Source organism: Gymnoscopelus microlampas (genome assembly GCF_963454915.1).
Source record: "Gymnoscopelus microlampas genome assembly, chromosome: 16".
NCBI classification, from domain to species: Eukaryota; Metazoa; Chordata; class Actinopteri; order Myctophiformes; family Myctophidae; genus Gymnoscopelus; species Gymnoscopelus microlampas.
In genome coordinates this window covers 23373604-23386846 of record NC_139953.1, presented here as the reverse complement: position 1 = coordinate 23386846, position 13243 = coordinate 23373604, and the positions used below count along the sequence as shown (strand labels likewise).

The 13243-nt window shown below is 42.8% G+C and overlaps 1 protein-coding gene across 7 annotated transcripts in view; it reads right to left on the bottom strand.

Annotated features, from left to right (window-relative positions):
• The window catches only part of otofa (otoferlin a), a 102352-nt gene that overhangs the window by 22735 nt on the left and 66374 nt on the right, over positions 1–13243 (bottom strand). For all 7 annotated transcript variants that reach the window (XM_084083350.1, XM_084083351.1, XM_084083353.1 and 4 more), the window contains exons 13-26: positions 12938–13124; positions 12139–12325; positions 11011–11234; positions 9469–9577; positions 8648–8834; positions 7618–7738; positions 6841–6941; positions 6436–6526; positions 5826–5942; positions 5053–5205; positions 4171–4363; positions 2725–2849; positions 2385–2519; positions 524–685 (exon numbers count right to left, since the gene is read on the bottom strand). In XM_084083350.1, the coding sequence (XP_083939476.1) occupies positions 524–685; positions 2385–2519; positions 2725–2849; positions 4171–4363; positions 5053–5205; positions 5826–5942; positions 6436–6526; positions 6841–6941; positions 7618–7738; positions 8648–8834; positions 9469–9577; positions 11011–11234; positions 12139–12325; positions 12938–13124 (2092 nt within the window). The remainder of the gene's footprint in view (positions 1–523; positions 686–2384; positions 2520–2724; positions 2850–4170; positions 4364–5052; positions 5206–5825; positions 5943–6435; positions 6527–6840; positions 6942–7617; positions 7739–8647; positions 8835–9468; positions 9578–11010; positions 11235–12138; positions 12326–12937; positions 13125–13243) is intronic.

The following is a 13243-nucleotide window of genomic DNA, read 5'->3' as shown; positions in this document are numbered from 1 at the left end:
TAGGCGTCGATGAGTTTGCTCCGGACAAACTTTTTTTTTCTCCCCGGTGCCATTGCTCTCTGGCAGTCTCTGCTGTCTCAAGAATCAAAAATGACTCAAGAGAATGAGGCCAGGACATTGTGTGTGGCATTTATATTGTGTGCTTATTTCATGACGTAGAAAACCGGTTATGTGAATAAGGGACACAGGCAGACACATTTCACACTCGAGAGTGTGAAAAGGGATTCTGAGAATACACATTGGCTCAAAGGACTCAACATGCAGACATTACCCCGACTCAACATCCTCCAGACACGCAGGACATAGAGAGAGAATGGATGCGTATTACGCTGTTTGTCGGCCTTAAGTATAGGGGGCGATATTCATAGTAAATACACAAAAAGCTGTCTGGCGGAGGGAAGGCACAGTGTATTCGAGGTAAGGCACGTGCCTTACTTGGCCTACCGTGCGTCCGCCCCTGGTGTGTGTGTGTGCGTGCGTGCGTGCGTGCCATGTGTGCATTTCTGCATCCATTACATCTTACCTGCAGCAGCTCGAAGGCAGCCAGCAGGTCCCCTGCAGTGCTGTTCCCTCTGTAGATCTGGTAGTACTCCAGCTGCGGGGGGAACCTCGGAGGGCTGTAGTGTTCGTCACACATCTTAGTGATGGGCTTGGCAAACGCCCGACCTATGAACTCTGCCTTGCCCTGAGCGCCACACACACATCATGACACCAAACAGCCGGGGGGACAAGGGAAGGGAGTTAAACACCAGGTTTGGGAAGGTGCGGTTTCAAACGGCGGCCACTAGATGTCGGTGTAAGTCCAAGTGCACATCTGATGCAGTGATTTGGCTTTCAGCAAGCTGAAAATAACTGGCAAAACAAGCCTTGCCAGTAATCACTGAGGATTAAAGTGGTGGCTAACAAAACACACTTCATGGTAGTTTAATGTAAATGTATTATGTAAGATGTAGCTAAACTGGAAAATAATTCACAAGCGATGGTTGAGGGTGGATGTACTTGCACTAAAGCCAGCCAACCATTGATACAACTCCAGCCGGTTGTATTTACAGTACAACTCAAACATGGTAGTACATACAGTACTAGTACTACTGTTATTAGTACTACCACTAATGCTAAAAGAAAAAGAGAGCAGGAACATGCAACATGGGTAAAACGTCACTTGAACTACTTCTACTGCAACTTCTAGGACAGAAATCATGGATTAAAGAAAATTAAAATCTAACGACTTGAAATGTTTGTTAGGCCAGCGTGAAAGGAGCCCACCACAATAGCACTCTGTTATCTAAAGTAACAATTAGCACAGTATTCCTACTGTGCTACATACAGCCAACCTTTGCTTTTATGAAATATCCGAGACCATTAGGGTGTTATGGAAGATGCTTCTGAACATGCATTCTATTGCTAGTCTGACCAATTTGAATACTCTATAATCTATTCTATTGCTAGTTTGACCACTTTCATCTTAAAACAACTAATAACCGAAAATAGCCCATGTACTATATTGGCTATTTTCGGTGCAAAACATGCTTCCATTGAAGACTTCTATGGAATCCTAATGACTGAAATCGGTCATGGCGAGGCGACTGAGAACTTTAATCCATGTGAGACTTTTACACTACTGGACTTTCACACTCTACTTAGCCAAGACAGCAGGGTCAGGGGTCAAGTATCAGGAACAGGGTGGATGGAAGAGGTGAGAGCAGACAAACAGTCAGAACACACAGGGTGGACAAGCAAGAACAAACACCTTTAGTTTTTGAACGCAAACTCAAAGACAAACGTTATCTTCATTAATCATCAACAATAGTAATGAATACAAGCATTACGTGCATTATCCATCTATGCAAGGGTAGATGCGACGAGGTATCTACTGTACCCTTCAATCCATGCATCCATCTACACACCCACCTGTCATCCATCCATCTCTCCTTCCATCCATCCATCCATCCAGTTGTGTGTACTACCATGCTACGCAATATATGTAGTATACAGTCCCAGAAAATCGGGGGGGAAATGTATACTAATAACCATTCGAGGTTGTGTATCTGATACGCAGGAGGAGGGGCTGGGGGCATGTGTGGACTTCAATAACCGTTTTCATGTGATAATGTGGCGTCCGAGGTGAATGGCTTATGTGTGGCTATTGAGGTGATAATAACCGCTGCCCATGGGAGTTTCGAAAGTAGTTCACACACATATATACGGTTATTTCATTCGGTGACCACGTGGTTATTTCATTCGGTGACCACTCGCGCATGTATATACGCGCGCATGTGCGTGTGGGAGGGAATAATTATGGTATACGCTCCGAAAAAACCTAGAACACACCACTGTTTCCATCCATCCATCCATCCCTCCCTCCCTCCAGAGTAGAATCGTACCACAGTGTCCTGGTCATAGATCTCCACTACGATGATTGGAGGATCATCTCTCAGCTCGCTGGCCTCGCCATAGAGTTCCACATCATCGAACACTAGCAGCTGGTCCCATGTAGGACACAGGGTCTCACTCAGCACCTGTGGTACACCAACGACACAACACAACGTCAGGACGGGCATGCAATCCCTCTTTTTAAATGCTTGTGAACAATACGCTTCACTACTCCTCCTTCTCACATGCATAGACTTATATACACAATACATGAATGAGTTGACTAATTAATCCTCTCATTATCTCGCACTTGTACACACACACAGTGTATACAAACGTATGTGTCCGTACCTCAGTGACCTGGCTGTGTGTGGAGAAGAAGACCCTGGCAAAGGGGTCCGAAAGTCCACTGCTGTCAGCAGCAAACAGACTGCGGGCCTGGTACATGTGTGCTCTCAGCTGGAATACCTGCTTCACTGTAACACGCACGCACGCACGCACGCACACACACACACACACACACACACACACACACACACACACACACACACACACACACACACACACACACACACACACACACACACACACACACACACACACACACACACACACACACACACACACACACACAGAAAGTTAAATCACAGCAAAACTTGCAACCAATTCCTTTCTAAACACACACAATAAAATGCACTTTAAAAGTAAAACTGAAGTAAACAATCCATCTAAGCGAAATTACTGACCCGGAGAGGGAACAAAAAGGCAGAGAATCTTATGAATAATTTCTCTATCCAAGCGCCCTTTGTATAATAACAGTACTCACAGCACTGGTGCAGTCCCAGATAGTACATTCACATCCAAAAGTGAATTTCAACGGGTGCAGGATAAAAAATAAACAGAGACAGAATGGAATATCGGCAAAGTTAATTTGATTCGTACAACAGTATCGACCTGTGTGGTCTTTGTCAGGTAAATAAATGTTAATTAAATGTATGTAACTGACAAAGACCACTCAGGTCGAAATGTTGTACGAGTAAAATTCACTTTGGGAGCAGCAAGAACAGTGTGCGGATATTACATTCTTTCTCTGTACCACAGCACTGGTACATACACAGTAATATACTATATGTATGTATATATATATATATATATATATATATATATATATAGTATAAGTGTTAATTTATCCATTTGTAACCAGGTTGCCTACCCAGGGCCTGCACATTTTGGAAGTCAATCGAGTTTTGGACAACATTTAGGCAGGAGTAGTATCAAAAAGTGTGTTTAGAAGAAAACACAACATCTTGTCAGGTGAAAATGGGTGTGGTCAGTGGTCAGTGGGGATTTTGATTGTACAACCTACTTTATGGTTCAAGAGTTATAGGCCAAAACATGAAGCGGCCTGTTACTGTAGTAGCACCACCATGAGGCCTATTGGAAAAACACGCACTCACACGCACGCACACGTACACGCACGCACACGCACACCCCGAGAGTGGAGTCAACCTACTTTCACTTCAATTCCATCGATTCAGAAGGAGGACTTTAAAAAATGTTAAATCGTTCGCAATAAATTGATTCTGCTGTCCAATCTTGTACCCCATTATTGGAAAGAATTCTTCCTTGACGTACTGGGTGTGTGCGTGCAACGTTTTACACCGATCGTTCCAACGGTGCAGAACACAGAGATTATCTGCTCACAGACAGAAAGACACACGGACGGACGGACACGGACGGACACGAACGGACGGATAGGAGGGGAAACCTCCGGCCTGGTGGGGACAGTGAACCTACTGTTATAGACGAGGCTGATAGGAGGAACAGACTGCAGGCCCGGTCCGCTTCTGACAGCTTTGGTTTCTTCAAAGCCGTTGGGCAGACCACTGAGGAAGTCCTTCCTCTGCTTGTTCAAGCCCAGCCAAAGGTAGAGCTCCAGCTTAGCCTGTACCGTCCAGCCCGCAGGTCCAAATCCCTTCTTTCCTGGCAGCTGGGGATGTAACGATTATAATAACAATGAGTGCAATATTAAACGATTTTTATTGCAAAATGAGAAGTCCGCCATTTAGGAAAAAGTGATACCTGCTCGTATAAAAAGGATTACTGATAGGAAAGTGAAGCCAGACATGGAATATTGCTTAAGTTACTGGCAGTCTTAAGAACCTTTATGAATATAGTATTACGTTTTGTGAGCTTGGCCATACATTTAATACTTGAAATATGAATTTCAATAAGCCTGTTTTTCATCTATGTGAGCAGCTTTTAATGTGAATGTGAATGCACTTACCGCAAAAATACTTTAAACCTCCTACCTGGATAATAAAGTAGACCTAACCTAATCTGAACTGTATTGGCTCAATAAAGGATATTTAACAGATGTTGAGGGAGGGCGGGACTAACCACACGAACCCTAGCGTCACAAATGTGGGCATGTCATAATAGGCGGACATTGTACAAAAATAGCCGATCTACAAGCTCACAACGCATCACAGCTTGTGGATGGGCTAATTTCGCCGGAGAGGTTACGGGTCATTTTGGTTTCATTTGTACACACTCAGAGTTATGGGGTCCTTGAAATTAAAAAGTTTGAGAACTACTGGTGTAGAGCGAAAAAAAAGGTGTGGACCCTATACGGACCCCTGGGGGTATGTAGGGTTTATATAGTAGACACAACCTTACCCTGAGGAAAACTGCATTGACTTTGCCACAGTCCTTGCCTGTCTCCTCGTCCACTATGGAGTACAGGATGTCTTTGGAGGGGATGCGGGCGTAGGCGATGCGCTTGTTGTTGCTCATCATCCAGATGAAGACATCTGGGATGCTGTGCTGGGGCTGTGCAGAGGGAATGGACGAGAGTACATAGTAACAGTATATTCTCAATTGTTAAAGTTATACATAACTTTGTGTAAGTACTCACAATGTTTTGAGAACATTTCCTCACCCACCCACCCATCACACTCATCTCATCCTGTCCAGTAGAAACAAGGCAATTTCAGTGTCTGTCTTCAACCCTAACACGCCTGAAGCTCTCACCACAATTCTGCTCTTATATTGATCGTACTGTAGTTATCCCTGCCAGGCCAGATTTAGCCCCTGTCCATTTGTTTGTCCGCCCATCTGTGAACAGCTAATGTTCAGGCACCACTGGACCGAACGGCATAAAACTTTGCACACACACTCCCAGTAAGCCAAGGAAGAACATCTGCCTTTATCGGATCCATTATAATTGAGGTTATTTTTTCCACTTCCTGAAAAGTAACGGTTTTGGACATACAAGGTTTCTGCCCAACAGCAACGATATGTTACTGTACTGTATGTTTCTCTTCTTAACACAGTTCCTGGCTCTTTTCTCATAGATGATGTTCTATGACATTTCACATCAAACTGATTCTGTGCCACTTCATCTATGGAAGCAGAGATCTAAAAAAAGACTCGCGCAAATTAATCTGTACCTCGTCGGCAAGGAAACGGAGCCTTTGCAGGAAGTTCTGCACCAGCTTCAGCTTGTCTTTGATCGTATTCTTCTTCACCTGAGTGCGAAGCTGCTTGGCCTGTTGGCCCATGTTGTCCTGTAACGAGGGCACCTGGATCAGTCATTACGGTATCTCATGCGATAAGACATGTGCATGCACTCAGGAACACATGCACGCACGGATGAACGCGCACACACACACACACACACACACACACACACACACACACACACACACACACACACACACACACACACACACACACACACACACACACACACACACACACACACACACACACACACACACCAAGAGTGGAGTCGACCTACTTTCACTTCAATTCCATCAATTCAGGAGGACTTTTAAAATGTATAAATCGATTACATTTTAAAAGTCAATTCAAATGGATTCTGCTGTCCAATCTTGCACCCCATTATTGAGAACGAAGGCTTCATTATAAGTAATTTAATGGTACAGTAGCTGTAATATATTGAAATTACTTCATACACTACAAACACACTGACTCAGCTCATTCCCTTCATTCCTCATTTCTCTCTCTCTCTCTCTCTCTCTCATACCAGCACCATACCATCTCTCTCATGCAGGACTTGAGCCTTTCTCGGTCCAGTTTGGTCTTGCCTGCGTGGTTCGCATCCTTGTTGGCCAGCGTCAGAAAACGACTGGACGTGACAGCGGAGAGGAGACAAAGTACACTTAATAACAGTAGAGAGACACGTCCACTTTTCAACGTTCAAATCAAATTCCTCCTAGTATTACTGTATGTCCTGATCATCACAATAAGAAAGTTAGATAACCTCCAATATGCTCCAACATGACATTATGACCCCATGCTATGCCGTCATTATAATTCGATATTATCAATATTTTCTCTGGCACTAATCAATATTGAAATATCCATTATTGTCCCAACTCTGCAGCCTAATACATTATACATACGCATTGCATAGAGATCATTACATATAACAGAATATACCTGCAGCCAACACTCAGCTCCTCCATAACTCCCCTGAGTCTTCTCTCTGGAAAGGTCTTCTCGGTCTTAATGATCTCCTGAACGTCATTCAGACCCTCTTCCTGTGGGAATACAACACATGGATACAATAGCAGCAGAAATATCTGCAAAATACAGTTTATGGATACACATTCAACACCATATTCAAGACTCATTTGGTACTGTGGTGAAAAGCTTTGGAAACATTTATATTACACTGTATGCAATGAGATTCCTTATTCTCCTATCTATATCTACTGCTGGTACTAGCTTCTGCAAACCCTGAGCTTCTGACCACTCAGAGATCAATATGGTTTTATCCATCCACATAATATTAAATCATGGATACAGAAATCAAATTATTGAAGAACTAGACCATACCTGTGGCATGCGCACATGATTTGGCAACTCGGGAGCCAGCGAACACAAAAACACTAATAAACAACTGACATTTGGAGAAAGCGAAAAACGGGCTTTGGTGTCCCGTGCACATGGTAATGGTCAATGGCTGTGTGCAAATTCAGATCAATTGCTCCAGCCACTGAGGAGAACCGGGCAGAAGAGATTTTGGGCTCACCGCACAGACAGAGCTTTGTCGAATTATAGGAGGATTTACAGTAGATAGATGCTTCAAGTGTAACCAAATGGACCCGTAAAGGTCTATTTGTTTACATTTCTAAACTCTCAGAGTTAAATTAACACTGAGGATTTTACGGTGCACCTATACTGGCCGCAAAATGAAGAAATGTGCTTACTGACCAGTTTGTCAGCTATCTTGTCCATGATGTTGGAGTTGTACAGTCGTCTCCTCTGGTCCTGCCACCAGCTCTTGATGTAGATACAGGGCTTCTTTTCCAGGTACGGAAGGTGGAAATAGTTCCTGTGCAGTGCAACCAACCATGAAAAATAAATTAAACTAATGAGCTGGAACACAGCCTGAGAGCCACAAACAGGACCCTTGTGAACAATTCAAAGGATGGGCTAGTACAGACTGTCTGTAGAAGTGTGGTCTCATGCTATGATTCAGTGGTTCCCAACCTTTTACATCATCTGAAAAAAGCTGAGACCCCCCCCAAATGTGTACTGTACACACACACACATGCGCTCACTCAAGCAGGTGTGTTTTTCAGCCATGTAAACCACTGAAGCCCTACATACTTCTCATAGGACGAATGGCGAAAATAGCGTTTCCCCTTGAATTTGAGTGACTATCATTGTCCTTATTCACTTCGTTTACAGCATAACATGTTGACTGCAGAAAATATGATTCAGATCGAGGTAATGACGGCCCTAGACCTTATGGCTGTGACAGGATGGTGCTTGCCCATGAAATGCATCGTGGGAATTGTAGGAACACAGAGAAAGGTCAAAACAGACAGAAAGGGGAATGGGGATTGCATCATAAATATTGTTGTTTGCTGATCTCATCAGCTTCGGATCATTATTGTTTTATTGACTGTGAAACGTTCAAATTGTTTTGGAGAGCACTACAGCGGTTATATGCTGAGACTTAATCGAGCAGCCCATCACAAATTGTTCTCTAATGCAGTGGTTCTCAAAGTGGGGTATGGGGACCCCCAGGGGTCCTTGAGGGGGTTCCAGGGGGTCCCCAGCTAAATGACTGGTAACTCTGAGAGTGTATGAATGGAACCCGGGTCCATTTGGTCCCAGTTATACACTTATGGGGTCTGTGGCCTAATGCATTGTAAACTGGGGGTCCTTGAAATGAAATAAAGTTGGAGAATCACTGCTCTAATGAACTTGACCTCAGTGACCCTTGCTCTCAGACCTGTCAGTGATGAAGGGCTTCATGAGCGGAGTGGACGACACAGAGACCAGGTCACCATCTTCATCTGCCTCATCCTCACTGCTGTTCTGGATCAGCTCAGACTCCTCCTCTTCATTCTCCCCGTCTTTTCGCTTCTTATTCGTCGATGCAGACTTACTTACTCCATCTATCTGGTTACCATAGTTACCTGGGGAGAAACGGGTGCAGTTAAGTTACTCAGTCAGTGAAACTATTGACTCGGGCATCATTTCAGAAGTATTTCATCACACGATGTTCCAGGGGCTACATCAATGTTGATGTTAGATTAGATGGTTCCAAGATCAGTCAAATTAGATTAGTTTAAGGATTGGTTTAAGGTGGTTCTTTATTGGTACATCTTGTGCACAGGTACAGAAGAGTCTGTTCCTTCAAACAATGTAGCAGCATAGGTAATAATAATACATTTTTAATTTATCCCATGCTTAAGCTTAAAGTAGGAATGACACTGCTAATGGCTGCTAACTGTGTGAGGTTTCATGGACTAAGCACTTTGAGATTTCTTGCAAATGTAAAGTGCGTTATAAATAAAATCCATTATTATTATTATTAAGTGGCTTAGCTGCCCTTAGATCTTTTACGTTAAGCAGGGCAATTTCACAACCACACAGTTATTACACTATAATAATAATAATAATAATAATACATCAAATGTATATTCCGCTTTTCCCTGTACTTCCCTGTACTACCTTTTTGTGGTCAGAGTTGCCTTACAACAAAACTAGTTCAATACTAAACTTGCCTCAATAAAAAAAGAAAAAAGAAAGAAAATCAGCTTAACTTACCAATCGTAACTTCAAAGCTGATTTGTTTGTCACCGATCTTCCTGTCAATCATGGTGGCCTCCAAGAACGAGCCAAACAGAAAGAACTCGTCTATCTTTCCCGTGGCACTCTGAGGGAGAGAATAAGATTGTGATAGAGCAAGAGCATGAAACATTTGCACTCTGCCCACAAAAAAGCCACTTTGTCAAGCAGTTTGCTGATGCTTATTTATAATGATACACTATCCATATAAAAGAGTGTGACATTTTTACTGTACTCTATGTTTCTGTCTTCATGTGTATAAATCTGTTATTTTGTCTGCAGCTGGGATCTGTCACTGCTTGTTTCTTGTTTTGGAGGGTGTTTTTATGTTCTGTGCCAATCCATGGATACGTTTTCCGCCCTGGGAGCCAATAATACTACCCAACAAAGGAACTAAAATATAACTTTTCTCTCCTCTCCTCCTACTTCTCCTTCTCTCTTTGATGCTCATTATCTAGAGGCAGTGTAGTGTGAAAGATGAAACTTTTTTTCCTGGTGGATAAAGGATTTATTATCTCTTATTCTGAAACCCCCACTCACTCTCCTTCTTGGCACTATCCTTAACCAGGAGCTGCCCCCAGGGTAGGCTGGTATGAAGGATATAGAGGGGTCCCCCGGGGTAGGCATTCACAACCTGACAGCCAGGCCCAGTTATTTCCCTAATGAGCAGTTAACAACACAATATATAGAGCAATGGATTGGTAGCATCAGACCTTTGATGGCAGACGGATAAAAATGGTAGCACACCACCTTGAGGCTCTCATGAATTACATTACAGGACAGCAGTATTGCTTTCACTTTTGATATCAGAACATAATTTCACCAGAGGATAACTTTCAAACTAGAAACAGAATTCAGAGAAAGTTTGAGTGTGCCTGCTGTCCTGCTACAGTAGGTAAGGACCACATGGGGATACAGTGGGGAAACATACTGTAGCCCCCATGAGAAATCAGAGTAGGTGTGTTTAATGGCTCTGTTACCATCTCAGGCACTGTCATGGATAATGAAATAACCACGAACAAGTACTGATTGCTATGCTATACCATATGCTACACACACACACGCACGCACGCACACAGGGCCGAATGCAATTATCTCCTGGCGGAGATTAAAAACAATTGGGGATATTTTATGACAAGGAATTAAGTTTAGTCAATCATAGGTCAATTATGTCAATATACAAGCCAGTTAACCCATTCAATCCGGGAACGCATCTCTGTAATATTTCTTTTTAATCGTGAAAATATGTGCAAATCTTTGAATATATATATTTTTAAGGCGTAAAATATTTTTATTCCAGGGACCCACAGAAGCAAATATTTGAGTTACAAATGTTCGCTTTAAAATATATATATTCAAAGATTTGCACATATTTTCATGATTTTTACAACAATAGCCAAAGCAATCTAAAATGACAGACATGCGTTCCCGGATTGAATGAGTTAACGAGCCCACAAATGCTACAGTAATTACCCAGTGACCACTCAGCTGCGCGTCCAGCCAGGCCAACGAGTAGCTCACCTCTGAGATGTTGGACACGGGCTCCACCTGCACCTCTGTGGAGCTCATGATCTCGGCGTTTGTGATGTCCAGGATCTCCATGGCAACAGAGACCAGGAGGCGGGCCCTGAAGGACACGCCCTCGCCTAGTCCCTCGTTGAGGTCCTGGTGCTCATCCATCAGGGTGTACTGGCGGGTGGATCCATACATGTTGACCCAGGCTGGGCCCATGGTGGGCAGGAACCCTGGAGGACCGGGGGAATGGAGGAGAGAACAGATGGGAGGATGATAATGGGGCAGAGAACAGCAGAGCTTACAAGTCAGGTGAATATCGCTGGTGTCGGGTGGAAACCTTGTACTGTATGTTCAAAACCGTTACTTTTCAGGAAATATAAATAAAGAACCAGTGTTCCAATGGATCCAATGTAGTTATTATTTAGTCACAAGATGTTGTTAATAATTTTCATTGATTCAATATTCATAAAATGCGTAAGCATGCTCTCTCTCTCTCTCTTTCTCTCTCTCTCTCACACTTAATCACTTTCACTATAATTTTACATTGTAGTATGGCAAAGTAGGGCATTAATTTACGAAAAATGTAAATGTGGAGACAGAAACGATATGAGCATGAACGGTTCATGCATATACAGTACATGTGTAAAAAAAAAAAAGATTCTTATCATTCATATCAAGAGGTTACCGTACAGGGATTGACTTTAGTTTAACCATTTAAACCCTATACTCTTCTGTACATCAAATACAGAATATAACAGATCTACAAGTACATCTGCTCATTTTTGCCACATATTCACCTATTTTAGTTGAAAGTTTACCTATTATCTCACCAAATGTTTGCCCACTATGACAAGCCCAGAATAGGGACGTTAGGTTATGTGGTTAATACATTGATTGACAATCCCTTTGAATGTTAACATAACTACACAGCCATCATGATAGGGTCAGAAAGGTCATCCTGCTCCAATAACCTGATGAAAATAATGAACCTTCAACAAGCCATTCTAGCAGGGATAATTGCCACATACATGTAATAAAACAGTCTAGCTTAGACTGGCTAATTAATATGCCTGACAACAAATCAATGCTACTTAACCACGCTGACACCACTTTTCAAGACGTATTTTTAAGCACCTTTGTCGCCGTCATTGGATATCTTGCGCAGGTCAATGAAGTGAGTTCCTATGGCGACGTCGTTGACCTTATCGGAGTCTCGTATCTGGACTTTCATGCGTTTGCAGAGTGGAGGGAACATCTCAGTGAAGATGATCTGCTCGTTCCAGATTGGTTCATAACTGCTCTTCTGGACCGAAGTCTTCCCCTGGGTTAACATAGAGTTACGACACCAAATCACACACTAAAAACAAAAGGTGACAGGCTGTAGCCTCTAAACTTTGGAATGCTCTTCCACAGGTCTTGAGAGCTGCAGCCTCTGTGGACATTTCTAAGAACAACCTTAAAACGCTGCTATTTGAACTAGCGTTTGCTGGTGTTATATGATTTAATTTCCATGCTTGTGTTGTTGTCCTGCTTGAGATGAAATGTACAGTAACTGTACTTGTGTAGAACTGTTGACTAGCACTACTTCACTGACTGCATTCAAACATCGATATTTTAATTAGCATTCACAGTAACACAACCGTTCTGGACTTCTCTATATCCCTGGTGCAACTTTAATGATAACAATGGAACTGTTCCAAAACAGTCGGGCAGATAATGAGTTACATAGATAATGACCCAGAATGTATTTGCAAGAGATGCAAACTAGAAATATGCACAAACTTTCAGAGGAACAGTCGTTTGATGTTGGTACAATTGTAGAATGCTTTAATTTAAAAAGAAATGCAGTACTCTCTGTTTTTCTCTTATAACCCTGATATAAAAATATAAACCCTAGAATTTTGTGAGAAGTAAAGAGTGTGGAGAGACATACTTTCTGCCCAGCAAACTGCACTTGTACATAGGGGTCCACAAGGTCTCGATTCTCTCCTATGAAGGCCTTCTTCACATTGGCCATGATGCTGGTGTTCATTTTAGGAAGACCCTCGGCTCGGTAGATCTTCACATAGAACCTGGCCCACTGTCTCTCTGATGGGACCCCCTCGGGAAGCAATAGGTTCCTGTAAAATTCACAAGGGGGGGAAACACTTACTGTAACCGTCAAATATAGAGTTGAGGAATAGTGGATCACACATGCTACTCAGATGACAAACTTACTGTATACTAGCTGTAACATTTA